Raw genomic sequence first — 25,429 nt, 5'->3', positions numbered from 1 at the left:
CTTATCTAATTAAAAGATGATCTCTAGATGCTCCAGAAAAGATGATTTTCTCCATTATACCATACCATATGTTATTCTCCCATTTTCACAAAGGTTAAGGTATTTGGTTTCGTCAAGACAAGACTTTGACCGGCAATAATTTTATTAATATGCAATTCGTATGATAGGAAACCACAATTATCAGTAAAAATATTTGAAGACGAATCTATTGCTAAAAGGTAATTCTTGGTTATTCCAACAACGATGCGTTGTTAAAATGAGGGAGTATATTTTAGCTACCAGTTTAATAACTAAATTTTAGTCGCCACATTTTTTTTTGTAGAAATCACCACCACATATTGTAGATGCATGTGTAAAATGCTATAGATAACTGGTTGCAATATGCATTTGTTCTTCACTTTAGATTACGTCGAGGGCTAAGAGAACAATACAGTCTCAACCATTTTATTCGCCCTAATGTGTGATTTCTTTCTGACCTATAAAAAATGTCTTTCCATCTAGTAATACATGAAATATTTTTGTAAATATATATGGAATTTACGCAAAAAAAGTGTACCTAGCTTGGATATAACAAAAACTTCGCATCATATATAAATGAAAATATGTGCAGCTAAAAATAGATACAAGATGCTATAAAATGACTGGATTGTAGCATGCACCCCACATCACGCTCTACTACTCCATTCGTCTCATATTAAGTGTCGCAACTGTACATGTATCCAGACGTGTTTTAGTGTGTATATAGATACATGCGTATTTAGACAAAGTTAACACACTTAGTATGGGACGGAGGGTGTACATTGTACTAGTTGGCAATACAAAGGAGTGGCACAATGTCATACAGCACGGCTTAAGAAAGTGACACACTGACACATTCTTGATTAAGAAAATCCCTAATGACATTTTCAGTGCACAGCAACTCAGCGGTCAGCTGCACTGGGCTGTTGGGGTGGGTGGGTAGTGGAGCAGGTGAGGTGTGACTACTGACTAGTGCGTGCTCCTATCATGCATAGCCGCACACTCGTATCATGTGGCTGTCATATCTTGCGGTGCCTTCATCTTCTCCCGGGTGACGCTGATCTTACGGCCAGAACAACTCTTTGAGACGGCCCTTGCACTCTGTGACGCAAGAAGAGTTTGGCGTTGGCCTCCGAACTTCCGAGGTCTGTTTGACGATGCAGGTCGGCATCATGTACACATTGTCCAGTAGCAATCATCTAGTAAAGCAACAAATTTCATTTATTTAGCTTCTACGCATCCATGCATTTCCCTCGAGTAGCGTACCCAAGGTCGTAAGTTAGTTTTAAAAAAGTGTAGAAATAACTTTGGTTGACTAGTCAAAGCAAATACGTGCAGGCTCGCAGAGTGTAACGCTGTATTTGTCACTGGGTGATTCTCATAGCTCTGCTTGTTTCACTTGTTTTGCTTATTTTATTGTTTAGTCAAAAAAATTTATTTTGTACATATTTCTTCATAGAAAATTATAAAAATAAGTTCAACAACTACAAATCATGCCTAAGTGCAAAATTAAGTACTCTCTCCGTCCAACAAAAAATGTTTCAAATTTATCAAAATTTGAATGTATCTAGGCATGACAGTGTATAGATGCATGCAAATTTTAGTTAAAATTAAGACATCCATTGTTGGACGGAAGAAGTAGCAACATTGAAGTGGAAAACTGCAGCATAACAAGATGTGTCTTGTAGACAGTACGACGCTTATATGTAAGAAATCTGATTGAAATTGGCACCTAATATGGGAGACCATTTATCAACGTTTGAGTATTTTTAAGTTATGTATATGTTGCGTTTTCTTTGGCGGATACATCTTGAATCTTGATGGTGCAGGTGATGTCGAATGAAATAGCAGAAACATAGTTTTGCTTATGGAAGAAAATTGAGACGCAAAAGTTGAAAATAGGACAGCAAGTTTGAACTTCGTTTCCTTGATGTAAATTCCGTTTTTATGAAAGCTCTTTGTTGTTCATATTTGTTTTAATCTATTTGATCTACTCCCTCCATTCATATTAATTAATTTGGACAGGAGGGATAATATGTTTTGTGGATCAATGAAGTCACGTCCTCCTTTACTTAAAAAGGACAACATGAGGCTATTGTCATAGCCCAATCAGTCCAAACCGAGCATTGTATTGTAGAGTCTTCAAGACGTGTGCTAATGTGGACTAATAACAATTTTTTTTCTAATTAGCATCATTTTCTTGATCGTCTCTTATAGTCGTGGATGAGCACGCTGGCGCGATTCTGAAAATACAATCATAAACTTCTGTTACATTATTATATATTTGTAGGACTCGACAAAAATTACCGATATTGAGAGATTACTTCTTAAACACAAGTTTACACATACTTTTTCAAAGTAACCAACCCAAGACAACCGGAGTAGTATTTCCTCTATTCCAAAATATAACGTGTTCACGCATTTCGAGATTTTGCTTTGACCATCAATTAGACCAACAAAATGTGAATTATGTATTATAAAAGTTATACCATTAGAAATTTCTTTCAAATACGAATCTAGTGGTATAAGTTTTATAACTTATAATTCACATTTTGTTGGTGTAATTGATGACCAAGTTCGACCTCAAAATGCGTGGGCACGTTATATTTTGTCATTTTGGAATGGAGGGAGTATTAATCAAGGCGCTGACATCTCGTATAGCTACCGGCACGGTGAGAATGCGACGAGATCCAGTGCTCCTTTGCGCTCCTTGCTCCAGTGCTCCGTAACCGTAAGGACCGAGGACGTACGATAAAAGCATGTACAATGCAAGATGTCTAGGTGGGTGCTTAGAAAAATTAACTGGTTTTTGTTAAACATTAATGCTTATTTAGACTAAGCAGATGTCTAACTTGGCATCTTCTCTATACAAATAAACACTGGTGCTTAAAAAAATGCTTGATTTATTTTCATAATCACCTGTCTAAAGAATCGTACGTGCTCTAAATCCGTCTTCATCTCCGATTCCCCTGTCACCGAGCATGCGTGCCCGATCGGTCCTCTGGCTCTCACGGCTCACGTAATCACACGTACCACCACGCAACTTTTTAATCTTTATTAAAGCGCGATAATTGTGCTTTTTTTTTTGCTGGACTTGAACGTATTCAGGATGAGGACACGCAACGCAAACGTACGCATGCTGTACTGCCTGCTTTGCCATGCTGCAATATTCCTCTCTCGGTACACGACAAGGAGGAAGGAAAAGGTGCTTTTCCAGTGCAGCAATATGACCCGTACAAGTTGCACTTTTAAAATAACACAATAATACACAGAATATAAACTGGCTAGTACTGACTAAGTACCAATTCATGCATTCACCTAGAATGATTCAGTCGAAGGCAGATGGTACAGTACTTGGGAAATGCCTTCATGCATGTCCTGGCAATTGCTAGGATACATATGTCAGCTAATGAGATGGCGATCCTCGTCCATCAACTTGATGGTGTGTCCTCCACGCAAAGCACGTACGCATTTCCATGGGTCCATGACTCCACGAGTGCGCAAGCGCTACAAATCCATGGGTCCATAAAAGTTCTCAATTTCCATCGCATCCCCTTCAGTAACCACTAGCAGTAGAGAGACGTGATCCAATAATACTGGTGATGGTGATGTATTTCACAAATAAGGTTCACCTAAAATGGATTCAATTAATTTGTGTATTTTTTTTGCATTACTGTTGTAGTCTCAAACCTACGATCAACCTACGAATTCGAGTATAGGCATATCAGTTAATGATAATACAATACTTATATCTGTATATATAAGTATTTGGAAAGGGTTTACGAAGAATTAAATTAATGAAGAACCGGCAAACAGATAAAATATATCTTGGGACACCATGCGAGTGGACTTAGCTAAAACTCTCCCAGCTTGTTTGGCAGCTCTCGTTTCATTTCATCGTGGTACAAATGAAATCAACATTTTTAATAGATTTTTTGGTTGAATTTTGTTCTGCGTTTAAAAATTATTTTTGAGGTTTGCCACATGGATTTGTAGAACGAGAGAAAAATCCAGAGAAATGATCTCTTTTAGAGAGAAACTAAGTTAGGATAAGAGTGATTCAAAGGAATTTCACATTGAATCCCTGATCCTAATTCTGTGGTAACCAAACAAGACGGTTCCTGAGATTCAAAATAAATTTCAAAATTTTAGACCCAAATGACAAGAATCAAATAAGTTTTATATATTGCTCAAAAAAATATGCTACGTACTCCGTAATTGAAATAAAAAAAAACATTCACTGATTCCCCTTCCAAGGATTGATCAGACGTAGTAGTAACTACTCCCTGCAAATTACTTTTCTTTACCAAAATAACTACGGAGTACAAATTACTTCCTACAGTACCAAAGAAAATCAAACATTTTTAACCTCCACTTCCGAAATGATCGCCGGGCTACAGTGACGTGTACAGCTAGTATTTCGATAAAGAGAAACCGGGAAGTATCTTGAATCCAACCCACCCACCCATATCGCACGGCCACCTTTCCCCTCGCCTTTTATAAATGCACGTGATCCCCTGTTGCCTCGCTCTACAGAACACCCAAACCTCTCCTCTCCTCTTCCCACCGCAGCCACCACCACCGCCACCACCAGGCCCAGGGCTAGCTCCTCCCTCCGCCCGTTTGCCCCCTTTCCTCCTCGCCTCTCGCGACGAGAACGCCCCCTCCTCGAGACCCTGGCCCGATCCCGCAGAACCCCTAGACGCGCAGGTCCGGACGAGGAGTGAGCGGAAGAGGGGGAGGGGTGAGGCGCGGGGAGGCGGAGGCCTGCTGTATGTCAGATCGTGGGAACCGGCGAGCCGGAGGCGGAGACTACGGACACGGTCAGCTCGCGAACCCGCTCCAATGGCCTCAGCTCAGGAAAAGGCGACGGACTGCTGCCGCCCCGCGCGCGACGCCCCCGGGGCCCGCAGGGTGATCGCCGCGCCCGGGAAGGTTTCCATGGCCCCACGCGGTGAACGCGTCGCTGCGGCGGCCGGAGGCGGCGCCGTGATGGAAGAGATCGCCACCGCGGTCCAGCCCACAACCGCGAAGGCCTCCTCTAAAGGTATACGGCGGTTACGGGATTGCCACCTCCCTCTCCCCCTCTCGCTCTCTCCATCTAGTTGGATCGTGGGTTTGTTTGCGACTTAATCCGTAATTGCGAGGGTATATGGTCAATTTTTGTAAAGCGGGCGTGGTTAATTGGGTCATGGTCATGGGAATGCGTGCTGTGCTGCGCGTCAGCGAAATGGATGGCAAAACCTGCGCAAGACACGTGACGTGTTTGTGTTGATCACGATTTCTCGTGAGCTCATACGCGACTGCGGGAAATGTAATAGTCCCGTGGTGTTGTTTGTATAGAGTGCATGTTCTAGATTACCCGTAGGCATGCAAACAGAAGACGCAGAAAGGATCAGACAGTCATCGTTTCGGGACCAGTTATAGGAAATGCGGGGATTAAAATCGAACCGTGATTTGTAGGGAAAACGCATACATGGTTATCGTATCTGCATTCGAGTATTTAGATCGGCGAGTAGGTCTTGCAGCAGGGATATTGTGCTTTGTACTCTACGTAAACTACCTTATTTAGTTCATTGATGCAATAGTGTACCGTGGGAACATGACGTGATGGAGCGTGCCTACTGCCTACTGTGGGACATGCTGTCACAGACCTTTTCGGTTTTGTTGTTTACTGTTATGGCTATTGTGCTCAATAGTAGTTGGGTGCTTAAACCTTTTATTTGATCACCAGTAGCAGTTATCATTTTGTTTCTTCCCTACTTTTTGGTTGATGGTGAGTTTTCATATAGGAAAGCTGGGAAAGTGTCTGGATATGGATAATGATGTTAGTTCGCAGTAGACTCACCAATAAGCTTCTAGATGATTATTATATTTGAGGAAAAATAAGCTTCTAGATTATTTGAGTCATGGGGCCTGCAGAGTTTTGGCATTTCACGCTTTCTGGATGCGCCAGGCACTACGTATAAGATGATCATACAGTCTGTTCCACTTTTTGAAGGGAAAGTCGAACAGACTGTATGATCAGCTTATCCGTAGTCTGTTTTACTTGGCTGCTAAATGAACATGTCTCACATCAGTAGTGTTTCTGGGACGGGGTTGGTGACCATGCAGCTTCGTCCACCTGGCCCTCACGGTTGGCAATGCACATACCTTGAGGATGCTGAAATTTTGCAGTGCATGCAAGTTCAGCACTTGATTGTCTTCTCGTGATTGTCATGCTGGCTGGCATTTAAAATTCACCGAGATGCTCCAAAATTTGTAGATTTTCATGGTGTCTGACTGGATGTATGAACCTTGAACTTCTCATATAATTTAAAATTGTCATCAAGTATTAGACAGATCCTTGTTTGTAGTTTATCTGTTGCCGGCAGAAAAAGGGTCACCCAGTTTCAGCTGAACATTTATCTTTCCGAAAGAACATTAGAATACTGACATAACTTTACTAGATCGGAAGAAATGTCTGGTATATCTCAGCAGATATGGCTTCGAATTAGATTACACCTGTCAATCATTAAGTTGTGTGTTATGTATAGTGATCATTGTCGATACTAACATGTTCTTTGTCTAACTAAATCATGCTTCTCAGTTTCAGATTAATTGTACATGCAGCCTTTTAGAGACAAAATAAGTCAAAGGGACAAAATACCACTTGGCCTCCTCTTCATATTCCCATGCCAATCATTGAATCATGCATTCAATCTTCTTCCATTCTCTACTTAGCCCTACCTCCCTTTATCCAATAGGATGATAGAAATTAAATTGTTTGCCTAGAAGAAGTAAGAGCACAGTGAGTTATTAGGCTTTTGAAGTCTAAATATACAAGTATTTTGAGAAAACTTGCACTGGCTATATGTACAACTAAAAAGAAATGGAGGGAGTACCCTTTTTCTGGTTTAGTCTTTATAGCGAATAAGTCTGTTGGTACAACAATGCTATATTCTCTTATTTCTGTTTATAATTTGTTATAACGAACAGATAGATCCAAGATGAAACATTAGTGGATAGAACAATATTTTAAGACCTGCATTTATGCAGTATGGTCCATGTCAGTGCAGTTTTATTTAGTTGCTTCAGAGAGAGGTCAACAACCATTTTCCTATCAAGTGCCTCTTTGTCCATTATAATAATGACATGAGCATGTTACTCGTAGTCGTGACTTGCGAAGTTTTCTATTACCAATGCTTGACCTATGTTGTTGAAATCTGTATGTTCATTTCTTGGACACGCATCTGTATTTATGTGTGGCATTTTGTGTTAGGAAAAAAATGGCCAAATAACCTGAGTAAATTACAGATCACCAATTGGTGACAGCAACCAAAAAACAAAAAACCTACAAACCTACAAGCTACAAACAGAGTAAAGAGTCATAGCTTGTATTTGCTGATGTGTTAGAAATTTGTTTGAAGTTATTTGAGTGACTTCAATTGGCCTCAACTTGCCCCTATTCTTATTATCTGAAATGTACACCATTTCTTAAGTGAACTGTCTTCATTACTATCCATACCATTCCTAATCACTATTTGGTGAGAAAAAAATACAGGGATTCCTATAATGACAAGGGCCCAGAGATTCCACCCTTTAGACCCGTTATCTGCTGCTGAAATTGCAGTGGCTGTTGCAACTGTAAGAGCTGCTGGAAAATCTCCTGAGGTATGTCTAACAAAATATTTTATTTACTTTTCCACACAACCTTGAAGAATATTGACAATCCAGATTGTAAAATTGTAGGAACGAGACAGCATGCGTTTTGTTGAAGCTGTGCTATTGGAACCAGAAAAAAATGTTGTAGCATTAGCTGATGCCTACTTTTTTCCACCTTTCCAACCCTCACTGCTCCCTAGAACCAAAGGCTCTGCTGTCATTCCAAGCAGGTTGCCTCCCAGGAGGGCCAAGCTTGTTGTCTACAACAGACATTCAAATGAGACTACCATTTGGATAGTAGAATTATCTGAAGTGCATGCAGCTACTAGAGGTGGACATCACAGAGGGAAGGTGATATCATCTGCAGTTGTTCCAGATGTTCAGCCCGCAATGGTATACCTACTTAATTTGTTTAGTATCTTGCCTTCCTGTAACTATTTCATCAAAAGCCAATCATTTAGTCCATGTAGTAGTATGTGATGGCCATGTGATCATTATACCATGTGATTATAGCTGTCAGGTCACAGTTTCATAGTTTTCAATTATATATGTTTACTCAGCTGCCTGAACTGTCAGCTCTTTTGTTTTTTTAACTTTATGCATCATTTTTATTATATATTTTTTAATTCAGGATGCCATGGAGTATGCTGAATGTGAAGCTACTGTGAAAAATTATCCTCCATTTATTGAAGCTATGAAGAGAAGAGGTGTGGATGACATGGAGCTTGTCATGGTCGATGCCTGGTAAGTTATTGCTAAAAGGTTATTTGGTTGCATTTTTCATAGTGGGTTTTCTTTCAGCTTAGACCATCTTACTGAAAATAGGATTTGGACTTGCTCATAAATCATCAGGTGTGCTGGCTACTACACTGATGCTGATTCTCCCAGTCGCAGACTTGCCCGGCCTCTAATCTTTTGCCGAACTGAGAGTGATAGTCCAATGGAGAATGGTTATGCACGTCCTGTGGAAGGGATCCATGTTGTTGTTGATATGCAAAATGATGTTGTCATAGAATTTGAAGATAGGAAGTTTGTTCCTCTGCCCCCACCAGATCATTTGAGAAACTACACTCCTGGAGAAACAAGAGGCGGTGTTGATCGAAGTGATGTGAAACCTCTTATTATCGATCAGCCCGAGGGCCCAAGCTTCCGTATTAATGGCTATTTTGTGGAATGGCAGAAGGTACATGGTTGCTTAATCTTTCACCTATCATACCAGTATTGAGAAAAAAGATTGCCATTTAGAGTTAATAACACTCTTAATGATATTGAGCAGTGGAACTTCCGCATTGGCTTCACCCCTAAAGAGGGTTTGGTTATCTATTCTGTTGCATATGTTGATGGCAGCCGTGGACGTCGGCCTATAGCTCATAGGCTGAGCTTTGTTGAGATGGTTGTTCCTTATGGAGATCCAAATGAACCACATTATCGCAAGAATGCATTTGATGCTGGAGAAGATGGGCTTGGCAAAAATGCACATTCTCTTAAGAAGGTCATTTCCTCAGTTCTTGGCGATCTTTTCTTCTCTGTTACAACTTTGAACTGACTATATGTTATTGCCTTTCTTTTGTGTGTGCAGGGATGTGACTGCTTGGGTTACATAAAGTATTTTGATGCACACTTCACAAATTTTACGGGTCATGTGGAAACAATTGAGAATTGTGTTTGTTTGCATGAGGAGGACCATGGAATCCTTTGGAAACACCAAGATTGGAGAACAGGTTTAGCAGAAGTTAGGCGATCAAGGAGGCTCACTGTGTCATTTATCTGCACAGTTGCCAACTATGAATATGGTTTTTACTGGCACTTTTATCAGGTATATATTTGAATCAATTATAGCAAACGTTATAAGATTCATGAAATTCAACTCTGAATCTACTTTTATTGAATCTTAAGGTGCCTTAGTGTTATATCACATGTTCTCACTGTAATGTAATTATTTGTTCATTTTCCTGGCTGTAGGATGGTAAGATAGAATCTGAAGTAAAACTTACTGGAATTCTAAGTTTGGGTGCTCTAATGCCTGGGGAGTCAAGGAAATATGGTACAACTATTGCTCCTAGTCTGTATGCACCTGTGCACCAGCATTTCTTCATTGCCCGTATGGACATGGCTGTTGATTGCAAACCTAACGAGGCTCATAATCAGGTGATTCCTTTGTTGATTGGAAGTTGATTCATCTTAGCTCCATAGTATGGCATATTATTAACCCATTCCGTCTGAAACCTGCTGTATGCACACAGAACTTGTGTCCTCTCTGGTTTAGTTTAGCAGGGTACACCCTGTAAAATAATCTTCTATTTCTTCTATGCAGTGTGCAATTATGAAACCTCATGGTGTTTTTGACATGTTTATATGGCAGGTGGTTGAAATAAATGTGAAAGTTGAAAGCGCAGGCACACATAACGTGCACAACAATGCTTTCTTTGCCGAGGAAAAAATTCTGAAATCTGAGTTAGAAGCAATGCGAGATTGCGACCCTTCATCTGCACGACATTGGATTGTAAGAGCTGATTCTTCCTGTCCCTGAACAGCTTTGCATTTTGTTACTTTTAACCGCTCATAATAATAAGTCAATTAAACAGATCGAGCATAACTGCAAGGTTCATATTTTGTCACATCGCTTGTATCTCAAAAAAAAAATATGACTTCCAATCATCAAACAGCTGCATGCCTCTTGATTTTAGTTAGATTGCATGTCAGTATGACATACCAGTTGCACAAGAAAACATCTCAAATGTAACCTTGCGTCATATACTCACATAAAAAATGTTTTGAACAAGGAGTACGTTATTTTGGTTTTGGCCTTTGGGTAGCTTATCAAACATACTGATCTTTCCTTTCTCATCCTTGTTCGCATGCTGATCAGGTAAGGAACACAAGGACTGTAAATCGTACTGGTCAACCAACTGGTTACAGGCTTGTGCCTGGTTCAAATTGTTTGCCGTTAGCTTTACCTGAAGCAAAGTTTCTTAGAAGAGCCGGGTTCTTGAAACACAATCTCTGGGTCACACCATACAATAGTGACGAGAAGTTCCCTGGAGGGGAGTTCCCCAATCAGAATCCACGCATTCACGAGGGTCTAGCTACTTGGGTCAAGAAGGATAGACCCTTGGAGGAAACCGACATTGTCCTTTGGTACATTCGTCTTGTATACACTCGCAACTAGCATTGTTTCTTCAGCTTACAATTCGTGATCCTTACAACTGTATTCTACATCTACAGGTATGTATTTGGACTCACACATATCCCAAGGCTGGAAGACTGGCCTGTCATGCCAGTGGAACGCATCGGCTTCATGCTCATGGTACTACATTTCAAGCCTTTCAATCCTCCTGCTGTAGGGAACATCGTAGTTTCCATTTGAAATAGCTGGGTTCTGCCATTGTTTATTCGATCTGGACTGAAATTAGGCTTGCTTTCTCCTTTGCAGCCAGATGGATTCTTCAACTGCTCGCCTGCGGTCGATGTACCTCCCGGCTCTTCTGATGTCGATGCCAAAGAAGCTGAGTCGCCTAAAGCCATCCAGAACGGCGGCCTTGTTTCCAAGCTCTGAGCTTCGTAGTTCCTCTATCGAACTCAATAAATAAGTATTGCTCCAATAAAAACACAAACGCTTTGGTTTGTTGTGGTCTGTTTGGTGCTCTGTAATAATACCTTTATTTGCTGCACTGATTGAGCTGCAACCTACAATGTTGATAGGAGCAATGCCATTTACTGGACTGGCGGATGTCTGTATGCATACTCGATTGCTATCTTCTGCCGTTTACTTCGTGTTGCAAATTTGTCGTGACCTCATAGGTGAATGGAGGTAAAAGAACCTTGACGACCTACAAGTTCACTTGCATTGCGTAAAATGACCACCCTAAGCAACTGAAACTGACAATTGAAGATACAAGATACAATTACACAACACACCACTTTTATACACTATTGGAAAAAAAAAAACTCCTCAGTATGGCATTTTTACAGATGAACATTGCAAGCCTGAGCATTTCTCTCGTTGCAGCATGATACTATACCACCCAAGCATTTCTACTGATTATACGTTTACATATATGCAGCGGTTCAGCCTTCAGGCCAACCTGAACCAAGCCCTTTTATGCTGCATTCCACCACTTCATGCCCTTAATTTCCACTTGACCAAGGTTCCCGAATGCCTTTGTGGGGTGGGTAGGTTTACAGAATAAAAGGCCATGGTGAAGAACATACATCCTAATCCCTTTGGGAGGTGGAGTATATTCCAATTCTGACTTGGAAATGAACTACTCATCTTCTGGTATAGAGAGCTTTTGGTCGCCATTTATCAGCATCTGACAGGGCACGTTGTGCATTCACAACAGAGAGCGATTCAAGTATTACATCTCTCATATGTGAGGCGTCAGTTTCTCCGCGGCGTGTTGCCAGCTCTAGATACATAAGAGACCTGACCTTATCTCCTGCCTAAATAAGAAATGCATCATCACAAAAGGGTGGCCACAAAAGCAGTAAATGCACGTCTCTCTCTTAACAGTTAACATTGAAGAACCAACGATAATAGTATAACAATGTAACATATGGTGGTGCATCTCACCTGTGTTACTACTTATTACTTCAATACAAGTCTAGTGCTTTTTTCAACCATTATCCACAGCTTCATCAAGGGAACCAAACAAATACAAAGTGCCAAACAGCAAGAAAGTGGAAGATAAGAATGGTTGGTCTACTTTGATGGCATATCACACAATTAAGCTTGCTACCGAAATTTAATACTCCCTCCGGCCAGAATTACTTGCCGAAATATTACATGTATCTAGACGCTTTTTAAACATAGATACATCCATATTTGGGAAAACTTGAGACAAGTAATATGGGTAGGAGGGAGTACCAAATTTGGTGGTAATTATTCTCTTTGTGTAATTAAGAATTGACCTAAAAAATTAAGAATTGACATTCTCTTCATTACCATGTTTGTTTTAAAATTTCACTTAATACAACTATCTTGACAGAGCTATTATACTGCTTTAAGTTCTGTCTACCCATGTCTCCTTTTTGAATAGAGGGTTAATTGGATCTATGCCACTCTCTATTCCACCGGTTGGAAATATGCCATTACAAAAACTTTACTTGGAAAAATGCCACTCGAACTTTCTTATAACTCTAACTATGCCATCGTGTCCACTTAAGACCAATTATTGTTCATAAAATACATGTATTTCAACGTGTACATCAGTATTTACCATAATACCCCTATTTACAACGTTCAGCAGTACGTTTGAGTCTTCCAAGCGCCATAAAGGTTCAAAACATTCAAATTTGGCCCAAAATTCAAACTTCTCAGAAAAATCTATAAAAGTTCAAACATTCAAGTTAGGGTCAGGATAGAGGAGCGCGTGGGGGATAATAAGAGGAAGAGGAATAGAACTGTTTGACTCGGGATGAAAAAAATTTGTTCATATAGTGCTATGTATATACGTATTTAGACAGTATACGTGATGGCATTGGACAAAATGGCATGAATAGAGGTATAAAAAAGTTAGAGTGGCATTTCTCCAAGTCAAGTTTTTGTAATGGCATATCTCCAACCGGTGGAAATTATAATGGCATAGATCCAATTAACCCTTTTGAATAAGATACAAAGATGGCATGGCTACATGTATGTCCTAAGAAGGAAAGTTGACCGCACAGCAGCACCTATGCAGTACAAGGACTTCCAACCCTGAGCAACAGAAACTACAACACTGACAAATATGGACAACAATTATGCACTTGGTATATAATATAATAGCAAGCAGTGCAGGATGCAGGAAAAAATAATATTCTCCACATGTAAATTATTTGAAGATCAAACACTAATATTTTCAGCAAACTAAGGAATCAGTTCAGATAGGCAAGACAGCATTCCCGTGGAGAAAATGAAAAGGAATGACATACCGCACATAGTTTGATACCACACTCATAAAGAGCCTTCCTGTGACCACATTCAGCAGCTAGTTGTAACCACTTCTTTGCACGAACTGGATCATGTGTAAACCCTTCACCAAAGCTGTAACACAAGGAAACGTTATACATGGCTCGTACGTTCCCTCCCTCTGCAGCTCGCAAGTACCATTTTGCCTGCATTTACAAGTTTCTTTCAGTTTGTAATACAAAGGCAAGCATTCAAGCAAGAATGCAATTATGATTGATCCTTCAGATAATCTTGTATCCACCAGTTAGTGTATTATGATTGATCCTAGTGATACAATTCTGAGTTGTAGAATGCAAAATTAGTTCACATGGATGTGCTACAAGCATATCTAGTAGAAACAAATAAAACAATGAAATTTGTTCGACGGCTGAATACATCTAGAGCAACTAATAACTTTGACAAGTATCTGTGACATTCGTTGCACTTCTGCACCATGTATGTTTGAGCACATAACTCCAGTGAGCACAGTTTAGTAGACACATCCGGTTCACTGCCGTGACCCCACAAATGGTGCTCCACTGTGAAAGGTCGTGATGTGACTGTCTAAAATTCATATTTGTAACTTGCTCCTGTTTCCAACCAACCAAAACATAAGCCAAAATACATATTCTAACTGTCTAGCGTGGAGGTTTCCATGGTGGGGCCTGCCTGAATTGTGGGGTCGGAGCTGTGAAAGAGATTTGTCTTCCAACCATGCTAACCTGGTCCAAAGTGCAAAGGAATTGGGCCTACTGATGTTATGTGCATGATTTGAGCATACATGGTGCAAAGTGCAACTAGTGACACAAATACTAGTCCAAACTGCAATTTACACTACTTTAATTTTGGGGACAATTTGTAAATCACAAGTGTGTAACACAGAGCTGGTATCTTACAGCTTCCCGTTGATTACGCTTGATCCCTTTACCATTCTGCAAGCATAGTCCTAGGTTGTACTGAGCACGAACATTGCCTGCAGAGGCAGCTGGATAAAACCATCTAACAGCTTCCTCAGCCTCGGGTGGATCAGCTGTAGTATAAAGAGATTTGACAGCATTGTCAATTCAAAATTTATAATTCTTCGAGATGAAGATTTTAATTGCAAACAAGTGGAGTATGTAACAAACCTAGAAGGTATTTCCACTACGAGTTGGAGTAGGTACTAACTACAAGTCTTTAGAATTTAGAATCAAACTGGAAGAGGCCCAGAGTTTAGTTAAAAAGACCCAGCAAAAGACAGACGCACGAGCCAGAGCAATCAATAATTCCCCTAAAATCGAACGCCAACAAATCCTATCGCACCCACCAAAAAGGTTCCCCGAGGAAGAAAAATCCGCGATACCTTCGAGGTAGGAGACCCCGAGATTGCACATGCCGACAGGGTGCCCCAGCTCCGCCGCCCTCTGGTAGTAACCCACGGCCTTCCCTCGTTGCCCCTCCTCCCAGCACATCAGCCCGGCGTCCACCATCGCCGCCGCGGACCCCAGCTGCGCCGCCCGCTGGAATAAGCCCAGGGCGCTCTGCCTGGACACATCGCGCTTCTCTCCGTCGCAGCCGGAGGTGGTGGGGCCATGCTTGAGACGGCGCCCGTGCGCGTGCAGCGCCGCCGCCTCGCGGAGCGGCTGCAGCGCGTTCCGCCAGGCGCGGCACGCGCGGCTGGCGGCCGCGACGTCGGTGGCGGCCGAAGCGGACAGCGCCCGGTGGACGAGCTCCGGCGGGAGGGCGGAGAAGTCGGCGCCGGAGCCGCTGGTGGTGGCGCTCTTCGGCGCGGGAGGGAGCTGCTCCGGCTTGGGCTTCTTGGAGTGGCGGCGCCTGCGGCGGCGGTGGGGGTCCGACGGCGCGCGCGGGCGGGAGGAGAAGGGCGCCGGCGAGGGGTTCGGCTGTGGCCAGGTGCGGCTCGCGGCGTCCATGAGGGGATTGGGGACGCGTTGAGCCGCCCCCGCGTTCGCGAGAGGCGGTTTGGGAGGACGGGATTGGAAAGGTGGGTGTGCACGAGTCGGTGTGGGGGCGAGAGAGGTCAATGGATTGCGGTGGGGTTCGGCGGTGTGGGCTGGGTCGTTGTGAAGCCTTGTGCATGACAGGTAGGGTCCATTTCAGAGTGGGCACTCCCATTCGGCCCGTCGACAGTGACATGTTGCGATGATGCGATCAGCTGGGTTGGGCCGTTGGGGTGATTGCTACCAGCGTCTCCCAGCGAATTCGTCGTTTCTGCACGCGCTCCGGCCCTACGTGCTCTGAAATTAGACGGCTCTCCTTCGTGAGAACGGGAGTAAAAAAAAAGACCCTGCTGTGTTTGTTTGTGAGTGAGTAAAAAATAGAAGAACCCGTGCCGTTGTTGGAAAGGAAGCCGGAGGAAAACATCAGTGTTTGTAGTGAAGGCGTCAAAACCACGAGTGCGCGTGAATACGTAACTGCGTAACATAACTGACATGTCGTTTCTCGTTTTTTTCCTAGCAAATCACGGATACTAATTACCACTAGCTCCATTCCGGTATGTGGCCTCCCAGCCTCCCGCGCGCTATTAGATTGAAAATTTAACTAATGTAACATGAGTTTTATATCATAAAAATTATACCATTAGAATGCATGGGGTCTCATATACCAAAAAGAGGGAGTACTCCGCATTCAGTACTTCAGGAAGTTTTATAGAGAATAAAGTCTATACCTGCTTATAGTGATGGTTAAAATCAAACAATCACCAAAATTAGCACCCTCAACTTACTATTCCCATCATTAGCGCCCTTAAGAAGCTTACAGTTCCAAAATTCCAATGTGGTCACAATCAAGATTATCTTACCACACTCGCTTTGGAAGGCCACATTGCTTTTACCAGACGTGCTGACTATTCGAATGAGAAGAGTTGGAGAACACATCTCTCATTCAACATTTTGGTTAGATCCTGATTAATCAGAGCGACCTAAATTGTAACTACACTAAGTCATTCATGTGTAATTAAGCTAAAAGAAGCCTAACCATCAAACTAAAGTAGCAATCTTGTGATTTTCCCACCACATAAACCCTACTTTATCTAGTAAAAACCTAGGGAAATAGAGAAGTGACGAACGAATAGATGAGTAGTACGGAGGAACCATTGTTTTTATTTTATTTTACGTCGCGACCGTGATAGTTAAAAGGACGAATAGAAGAGCCGTACAGTGGCACCGTTACCTTCTTTTTTATTTTCCGCTGCAATCCTCGTTTAGTCGCCGCACGATCACTTGCTACTTTCCATTGCCGCTGTGAGAAGAAAGCAAAACCTTAGGAGTTGTGGACAAAAGAGAAAGGAGAAAGACATGCTGAAGTGGACTGGGCCGACTCAGCCAGTCATTTCACTTCGCGAGACACACCAAACTCACTTGGCAATAGTCATTCAATTATCCGAGGCTTGATTACAGGTGATTCTCAAAATAAAATAAAATTACCCGAAGCTTGACCGTGGCCAGGCCTGAAATCTCTGTTTGTATACGTTCTTAAGGTCACTGATAATTGGGAACAATAAATTAAGGGTTCTGATTTCAAGGATTATAAGAGGTGGATGTTCGATTTCGACTTACTCCTTTACAGAAGATGATCAATTTTGGAGCAATGCTATGCAGGACACTAGGACAGCGTTGCGACTGCGACGACACATAAACAACGTCCCGGCGAGAAGGCACACGTATGTATGAACTCATTTGGTACTTCCTCCGTCTAACAAAACATGTCTCAACTTTAACTTAAATTTGAATGCATCTATACACTAAATCATGTATACATCCAAATTTTGACAAACTTGAAACAATTTTTGTTGGACAGAGTGAGTACTGCTCGATGGATTATGATGGGATGCAGGAATAGAAAGGTTGACGGAATCTCGAAACATAATTTGACTGAAAGTTCGAATCACTTCTGAGTACTCGATGGAATAGGAATATGCATCTGTTTCCTATTTATACAGTAATATTATCAGGGCATGGAACTTCCAAACCCGTGTCTTCCTCGGTTGTCGGCTCGACGTGCCTCCGGCCGGCCGGCAAGAAATACCAAAGCGGGCTCGACACTGCCTCGTTTGCCGGCAGCCACCGCGCAGAGCTTCCGGTTGCCATGTCGAACACAACGGCCTCGTAGTCACCCCCAGCCCGTCTGTCCCAGTAGTACACGCAGTTGCCCCTCAGAGCCGTGGCGCCATCCCCGCCGCGCACGGCCGCCGCATCGTTCATCCCGACGAACACCGCGTTGCCTCCCAGATCCTGGGCCTCGGCCCAGTACGGCCAGCGGCCCGGATCATACCTCCGCACGAAGACGTCCCCCTCCTGGATGCGTATCGCCTTCCGAGGCCATGCTCCATCTTCGGCGGGCACGTCGACGGAGCCCGCGCCACGGGGCCGCCTCCATATCTGGTACAGCACGCCGTCGCAGAGCACCAGGTTCTTGGCGTCCGTGTGGCGTGAGATGGTGTCGTACGGGGGAAGAAGACGTCGTTGCCCTTGCCCATCAGCGGCCTCACCTCCACGGCCCTCGCCGAGCACCCGCGGCGGCGGCGGCGGCGGTTGAGGCGGAGCACGTGCACGCCGCCGCGGCTCGTGAGGCAGTAGACCGTGTCCCCGTCGTCGCGGTACGCGATGTCGGCCAGGAAGGCCCCGTGCATGAAGTCGTCGTCCGTGTCGATCGCTTGGGAGATGTAGCCGCCCTTGCCGTCACCGCACGACCGCTGGACGGCGAGTCGCTTGGGCCCGCAGATGCCGACCGCGGTGAAGTCGCACGCGCTGGGGCTCGGCGCGAACACCACCTTGGGCGCCCAGTGCTCGTACACGCCACCGAGGCGGAGGTCGCACAGCGAGGCGTCCAGCGGGATCTCCGCGCCCGTGACCGGGTTGAAGAGCGAGACCTTCAGGCCGCCGGCCCCCGGGCCGGCCGTGCCGAGCGCGAGCGCGACCCACCCGTCGCGCGCGCCGATGCAGCGGCTGATGGGGGCGAGCCTCGACGGCTGGCGGAGGCCGGCGAGGCGGGACCAGCGCTCCCTGGAGAGGAGACACCAAGCGGCGAAGGACACGGGCTTGGCCCGCCGCGTCGGTGCTGTTGCTGTCTCCGGGAGCGGGGAATACGGGGGCGAAGGGCCGCGAGTCCGGCGGAGGGAGCGCGGAGCGCCACGAGGTGCATACGACGCGGAAGAAGGCGTAGTCCCTGAAGTCGAAGCAGTAGGCGATGCGCGAGAGGACGCCGGCGTCGAGGTCGGCCCAGCGCCGGTGGGGCGGCGCGTCCTGCTCCATGAGGTGTCGAAGGATCAGATGGGACTCCGCACGTGATCGATTGTGGTCAGGTTCGAAGGAGCCCTGTGGGGTAGATACTAGTCCGTACATGTACGGAGTAGTTGAAGTTCTCCTGCGGTGCGTATAGGGCATGGAGCGTTAGCAGAGTACTCCGTAGTTGTAGTACACAAGCGTAGTTGTATTGCATGTCCGACTTGTATACGGTAATTGTCTTATTTTGCGAGAAGGCAAACACCGTATAATTCCTCCGTCCAATAAAGGATGTCTCAATTTTGACTAAATTTGAATGCATCTATATACTAAGTTATGTCTAGATAGATTCGAATTTTCACAAACTTGAGAAGTATTAAACAGGAAATATAGCGCGTGAACGTTTACGCCGCTGAGCGCTGCTGCGGCTTGCATGCATGCATATTTGTTCCATTTTCTTTTGCCAAGAGCATAATTAAGGTGAAAAAAAGACCGTAAGGTGCAATAAAAATACGGGAATTAATTATATGGAGTGAATGTTCCCGGTAGCTTTCTAGTGCGACGCGCTGCTGGCCTCTCGATCCCCTCGCGCGATGGCAGCGGCCGCTCGGTGCCCAGGCCGACTGTGCCTGCCGTCGCCAAGCTCCGTCTCCGTGGCCGGGCGTGCCTTTTGTTGCGTGCAAAGCTGCCGCCTCTGATGCTGCCAGCGGAGCGCTGTCTCCGCGACCGCCTGCGCCGCCGCTGCACGTCTGTTGCGGGGGCGCCATGCCGCTTTTGTTGCCGTGCGTCTGTTTCTGCGTGCCGTCGTGCGTCTGTTATTGCGTGCCGTTGTGCGCCGTCGCGTCAGCTCCCTACCGCGTGGGGGACGCACTCCCGGACGTGATACCTGCACCCTCGCCCTCGCCCTCGCCGCTCGTCCCTGTGGGTCCTCTCGTCGAGATCGAGGAGGAGAACCCTGTGTTGACATGATCAGGGAGGCGGAGAACTGTGCTGGGTGGCTGGCCGAGCACACCTGTGACGTTCCGTGTACGCCTCGTGGGGCAGCTTTGGTGGTCCTGTCGGCGGTTCGGCACATGGGTGGCAATTTGTGCTCATTATTATTAAGCGGGGTGGCAATTTGTGCTCATTATTATTAAATGGGGTGGCAATTTGCGCTCATTATGGGTGACAATTTGGATTTAACGAGGGTGACAATTTGTGCTACTAACATAGCGGCCACTTCATATATTATTTAGTGGTAACTTCGTATATTGTAATATGGTAACATTAGTACATAAGTCATCATCGTATTTGTATAAAGTTGCCACGTGGTATTTTTACTTGATATATTATCGATCGGGTGGTAACTTTATATATTATGGGATGCTAACTTTATTGTACAAATCACCATTCTAGTTTGCATAAAATTATCATGTGGTATTTTGTTAATATGAGGGATGGCAACTTGATATATTATCCGGTGATAAACTTTTAAGACGAAAAAAAATACATTAGTACCATTGTCAATAACTATTTATGTAGTCTAGTTAGTACATCATTACCGTGGTGGCAACTTATACTAACTAGCATGGCAATTACATCATGACTATGTTGGGGATCTTTTTACCAAACGTGTGGTAAGTACATCAATATTATGATGACAACTTCTTTTATAGAACAAACGACATTGGCTAGGAGTGTCAGCGATGTAGCATCTTCCTATAACTTTGTTGATACACATGCAAATGTGTTAAATACTCAATTTTTAACACATATATATATCACAATAAATGCCAGTAGTCTCTTAAACTAACCAATCGCTGACATGTGGTAACTTCGTAGCAACAAGGATGGTAACCCTATAAGTTATAAGTTAATTGGTGATAGCATAGGTTTACGAGTAAAAACTATATGTCAAAATATATCTCGTTTTCAAGATTACTTCGAAACAAAGAAAACGGTGAAGACAAATATTAATTAGACCGGATGGTTTGAAAGCTAGAAATTTAAAGTTTACATGAAGCACCAGGCAAGCTGCTCAATCAGCCTCGTTCACCCCGGCCAGACCGTCGCGCCATCTGCCTAACGCACGGCGTCACGCGGTAGTGGCACCCTATATTAAATCAACCAATCCTTACGGAACCATTTTTGAAGTAAAAAAATTACACGCAAGTTTTTGTAAGTCATTGTCTTCCTCCTGCACTCGCCAGTGGCGCGCCATGAGCGAAGCTCGATGCTGCCTCTAGACCTACAAACCACGTCGGAGCCAGGAAAACGTTGTTGACGTAGCAAACAAAAGTCATCGTTCGGAGCCAGAAGATGCCGGCGACAGTGATCTGAGAAACAGGCCACTGACCCGGAGAAAAAAACGACGAAGAGGGTTGGATGACCATCCCAGATCTGGCCAGACGGATCCAAGAAGACCTAGCCGCAATAACTCCACGATGAGGCCGAAGCTGGCCGAGCCTCGCCGATTGGAAAAGGAACCAATAAATCCATACACGCAAACGACCTGTAAAACACAAACACAAGACCAGATCCACCACTCTAGAAAAACAGCGACCAACTGTCGCCCGCGCTCCTCAACGCCAAGGGCAGGAACATCGTCGATGAGGAATCGGGAAAACCCTAATTACTGATCCGCACAGTGCCACCATCACCACCATAGTGCCGCTGCCGGTTGACCAAATTCTAATTTTTGAAAACCTACGATAGCACAAAGCGTAGAGGAGGCAGGGGCGTAGGGCCGACCGGGAGACAGAGATTGATCTAAAGGCCTAGGTGGCAGCGGCTAGGGCAGGGACCCCTTTTTTCTATCGGGAGCTTCTTTGTATACGGTAATTCGTTTTCATATCCATTTGAACTCTTTGTTTGGTGGGTAGAAACACTTGTGTATTTAACGGGTGTGACTATTTCCAAGATTTTTAGGCAAAAGACTTCAATCTCAATCAAAGCATTATAATGGAAATATTCTTATGTGTTAGTTCTGTACTATATCTTGATATAAGGGGGTATGTATTTTCTTTTTGTTTTGCCATTAAGAATATGTGTTTGGAACATAAATTATGACAACTGGGTATGTAGGTGTACTAAATACCCTGGCGTACAGTTCAGTTCTAGAAATAAGAAGGGAGTTACTTGAGCAACAACATGTTACGTTCAGAAAAGACGCTGTGACTGTAGATAGTTATTTATACAAACAAAACTTGCTGCCGTATCTAATTGATTGTTGTGTAAATAGATGCCTTTTTTGTATGACTGTAAGTAATCACTTGGATGGTTTTATGAACTCAATAACATCAGTGTATGCTTGCACACAGGAGCTCTGTTAGTTCATTTTCAGGCCTTGTGTTCAATAACAAGTTGTGTCAGTTTGGAAAATCATTAGTTCTACTAAAGAAAACAAATATGAGAATATATATGTTTAGTACACAAGCTTATCTCTGACCTGAGAACTGCTGTTGATCACCAAATCCGCTTAGAATTAAGGTGGTGTTGCTTTATATATGTGTGCCCTGCTTGCATGCATGTTGAGTAGGACTGATCTGTACTGTGGTTTGAATAGCTTCAGGCAAGCATATAAATTTTTGGGTCAGAAAAATGGTTGCACTGGAGTAGCATATGTGCATGTGTTTAAGTTTCTGTAGAAGCATATGCCCACCCATAAAATGATACTCCAAGAAATAATTCACCTGGAGGCAATGTCTGTTTTTGTGTCTTCTGTTTGTTGTCATGAATAAGTGAATAACTACAAGAACAGAGAAGATATATCTAGAAACATTATTGATAGATTGATTTTGATTTGTGATGGTTTCTCTGCACTTTTGTGCTTTGTTTGCCGACTAATCTTGTTAAAATACAAAGAATAGCTTAAACTGAACCTCACTACCTTGAGATCAGAGAGTAAGCAGCTGTAGCCTGTAGCTTCTTTGTTAAAGAGATAGCATGTTCCTGTAGCTTATATTCTGTTTTCAGGGTAGCATAACTAGAAACTAGGAGGCCAACAAGAGGTTCACGGATCTAGTTGAGCTTTTGGTCAATCTGTACCGAAAGGAGTTAAACTGAATCTTATTGGAGAAATAGTTGTGCTCCAGTTACTTGTATTCAGATTATGCAAGTGCACCCAAATAATTGCATTTGAGACTCCATAATTTAGTTGAGCTTCTTGTAGAGGCCAAGATAAACCAAGTAACCCAGAGTCAGTTAGAACTTTCCTGGTGAGTGAACGAACCATGACTGAACTTGGCAGCTCAAGATTTCATTAGAAAGAAGAAAATATAGGTCATTAGAAAGATTTCATTGCTTGAAGCAGAGAGGACATATCTATCTCATGCAAATAGGAGTGCTCGAGACTGGTATTTCCCTGCTTCTCAAGTACAACAGCCAGTGGCTCCTTTGTTCCCAGGTCAAGTCGAATAATCGTGCCCTTGGCCGACCGCAGCTGCAGGATTATGGCACCGCTCCTCTCCCCGAGCCCCCTTAGAGCAACAGGCCCGTACACGGAGCTGTCCAAGAGCGTCTGCCTCTGGATCTCCGATTTGTTTATGACCGTCTGTCGGGTCCATGCTGCCCCCGAGTCCAACTCCAATGGCGGCGTCCACATCGATATCCGAAAGCTCTCCGCGACAAGCAATCTGAGGCGGCCCTGCACCGAGGCCAGTAGGACGTACCCGTGGTTCTTGCTGGTCATCATTCCGGAGAAGCATCGCTGCGGGAGGTCCACAACCGTCGCTACCGCGGTGCTGGTATCCAGAGCGAGGATGCGTTCCCAGCAGGAGCAGGGGCTAATCTGCGACGTCGACCAGCAAGAATAGTAGACAGTGCGACCGATGACGACGGGTGACCTGGCCCAAGCAGGACGTCGTTCTGTATAGTGTGTATGCTGGGTGGCTTGGCGGAGGTGGCCCCATCGGCCGTCGCTGGACGAGAAAGTGTTGAATCGTAGTCTTTCGTCCACGACGAGGAGCTCGAAAGAGGAGCGTCCGACGGTGAGCAAGGCGACCGGGTACGCGTCCAGCACCGCCACGGACGGCAGCACCGCGTCACGGCCAGTGAGGGTGTCCCGGACGCACAGCTCGACGGCCGGGGCCTCGCCTGTGGCTTGATCTATGGCGTCGCGGCGGAGCACGAGGAGGCCGTCGCGGGACGCCGTGGGCTGGAACGATCCGAAGAGGCCGAGGCGGACGCAGTTAGACGGGTTGGACGGTGTGGTGATCAGGACGGCGCTGTGCTGCCTGTGCACCGGGGCATTGACGTACGATCTGTGGAAAGAGACGCCGAGGAGGAGCGCCGGGTCCAAGCCTCCTCCCAAGGCGCGCTGGGCGAGCAGGCGGCGGAAGGCCGGGCCGAGGATGGTGCCGCGGAACGCCTTGGAGGTTGCCGCGCAGCGGACGACGGCGGCGACGTCCAAGCGCTCTACGATGTCGAGCAGCACATCGATCGGGATCTGCGGGGTGGTGGTTATTTCTATTTGACGATCGGTAATCGCGGAAAGCTCTGGTCGTGCACGACTCCTCAGGTAGATTTGATTTGAAGCCGAACCGGCAGTGTCACCTGGATTTCACCCACTGGGCTACGCGGCCCGGCCCTGTCCGCTTTGCCGGCCCGCAATATACTACACGGAAGCGTCTCAACAGATCGTTTCCTTTTTCTTTGGTTTCCAAACGATCTTTCCATCGGATTCCCATCATCAAAATAACGGAACAGAGTATGTTGACTATGTTCACCCCACACAGAGTTTTAAACGCACTTGCTGACTAGCAGCAAGAACGCACGCACATTAAGGTCTGCAAGGTAAAGAAACACAAATAAAGCAAAAGGGGCGCCGGCCTATAGCCTAAGTCTTGATGCAATCGTTACAGGCGATGCTCCAGATCGCTCAGAGCCAGAGCTGAAACAGAACAGCAGACACAAGCATCACAACCTCCAGGATTCTTCTTCTTCTGAACCTCATGCTTGGAACAGCTTCTCTTTTTCTTCACGTCAACTGATCAGGCTCATCTCCTCCTCCGTCAGGGTCTTGCCCTTGGATCCTTGCCAGGTCGACCCTTGCCTCATCGCCTCCTGCTGCAGGGCGTCAGCTCCCACGCGGACATGTGACTGCGGCACCAAATTATCCCTACATGCAGTCACCATACCCCATCGTATGAACAGAATGTTTTTCTCCCTCGTCCATGATCCAAGAATCCCAACCTCATCTCATACATACGGCTAAATTAAAAGGACAGGAGAGGAGATCGGTAGCCCTAAAATCGTAGGCCAAGGAACCTGTCGATGGAATACAGGGACGTGGGGGAATACAAACCGGTTCTCAAGTCAGTCGCCGGCGATGCGAACGCCGTCCTGTGACTCCTCCCTGCCTTACTCGCCAACCCCGTCACCTCCGATTCAGCGATCGATCCGATCGGGTCGGATAGAGGTGGAAATGCCGACTACATCGCCGGAATGAAGCCTGGTGGCTGGTGCACCCGTAATTGGTGTGGGCCTGTCTCGAACCGGACTGAACCGGCACGCACCCGTCCCGAACCAGGTCGGTTCGACCCCGAAGGCCAGCATGCCATGCCACATAAGCCTGAAAAGTGGGCCCCGCTTGTCATAGAGTGTGGGATTTGGGAAAAATTGCTAAAAGAGGTAATTAAGT

At 45.0% G+C, this 25,429-nt stretch overlaps 2 protein-coding genes across 3 annotated transcripts; one reads left to right on the top strand and one right to left on the bottom strand.

Annotated features, from left to right (window-relative positions):
* Positions 1 to 4,542: 4,542 nt before the first annotated feature.
* LOC100837848 (copper methylamine oxidase) lies at positions 4,543 to 11,419 on the top strand. Its single transcript, XM_003581305.4, has 12 exons — positions 4,543 to 5,065; positions 7,562 to 7,671; positions 7,750 to 8,055; positions 8,294 to 8,406; positions 8,515 to 8,845; positions 8,939 to 9,154; positions 9,242 to 9,478; positions 9,625 to 9,810; positions 10,025 to 10,165; positions 10,532 to 10,800; positions 10,888 to 10,969; positions 11,096 to 11,419. Exons 1-12 carry the CDS (start codon positions 4,864 to 4,866, stop codon positions 11,216 to 11,218), a joined length of 2,316 nt encoding a protein of 771 aa, XP_003581353.1. The 5' UTR covers positions 4,543 to 4,863; the 3' UTR covers positions 11,219 to 11,419.
* LOC100841291 (F-box protein At1g70590) lies at positions 10,791 to 15,598 on the bottom strand. Of its 2 annotated transcripts, none has more exons than XM_010241722.3 (4): positions 14,934 to 15,598; positions 14,488 to 14,621; positions 13,576 to 13,758; positions 10,791 to 11,492 (listed from the first exon to the last, which is right to left on the bottom strand). In XM_010241722.3, the coding sequence occupies exons 1-4, from the start codon at positions 15,499 to 15,501 to the stop codon at positions 11,415 to 11,417; spliced, it is 963 nt and encodes a 320-aa protein (XP_010240024.1). In that variant the 5' UTR covers positions 15,502 to 15,598; the 3' UTR covers positions 10,791 to 11,414. The 2 variants fall into 2 exon arrangements, with proteins under 2 accessions (XP_010240024.1, XP_003579964.1); XM_003579916.4 differs by lacking the exon at positions 10,791 to 11,492 and adding an exon at positions 11,529 to 12,105 and having other exon boundaries at positions 14,934 to 15,594.
* Positions 15,599 to 25,429: the final 9,831 nt, after the last annotated feature.

This window comes from Brachypodium distachyon, chromosome 5, assembly GCF_000005505.3.
Source record: "Brachypodium distachyon strain Bd21 chromosome 5, Brachypodium_distachyon_v3.0, whole genome shotgun sequence".
NCBI classification, from domain to species: Eukaryota; Viridiplantae; Streptophyta; class Magnoliopsida; order Poales; family Poaceae; genus Brachypodium; species Brachypodium distachyon.
The sequence above is the reverse complement of the archived record's forward strand: the minus strand, read 5'-3'. Positions and strand labels throughout refer to the sequence as shown.

Excerpts from the sequence above, each read along its gene's own strand:
- LOC100837848 (XM_003581305.4), top strand. The coding sequence starts at position 4,864 with ATGGCCTCAGCTCAGGAAAAGGCGACGGACTGCTGCCGCCCCGCGCGC. Across the intron at positions 10,166-10,531 it reads CATCTGCACGACATTGGATT|GTAAGGAACACAAGGACTGT; the intron begins GTAAGAGCTGAT and ends CATGCTGATCAG. Across the intron at positions 10,970-11,095 it reads GCATCGGCTTCATGCTCATG|CCAGATGGATTCTTCAACTG; the intron begins GTACTACATTTC and ends TCTCCTTTGCAG.
- LOC100841291 (XM_003579916.4), bottom strand. The coding sequence starts at position 15,501 with ATGGACGCCGCGAGCCGCACCTGGCCACAGCCGAACCCCTCGCCGGCG. Across the intron at positions 14,622-14,933 it reads CGGGGTCTCCTACCTCGAAG|CTGATCCACCCGAGGCTGAG; the intron begins GTATCGCGGATT and ends TTTATACTACAG. Across the intron at positions 13,759-14,487 it reads AGCGTAATCAACGGGAAGCT|GCAAAATGGTACTTGCGAGC; the intron begins GTAAGATACCAG and ends TTGTAAATGCAG.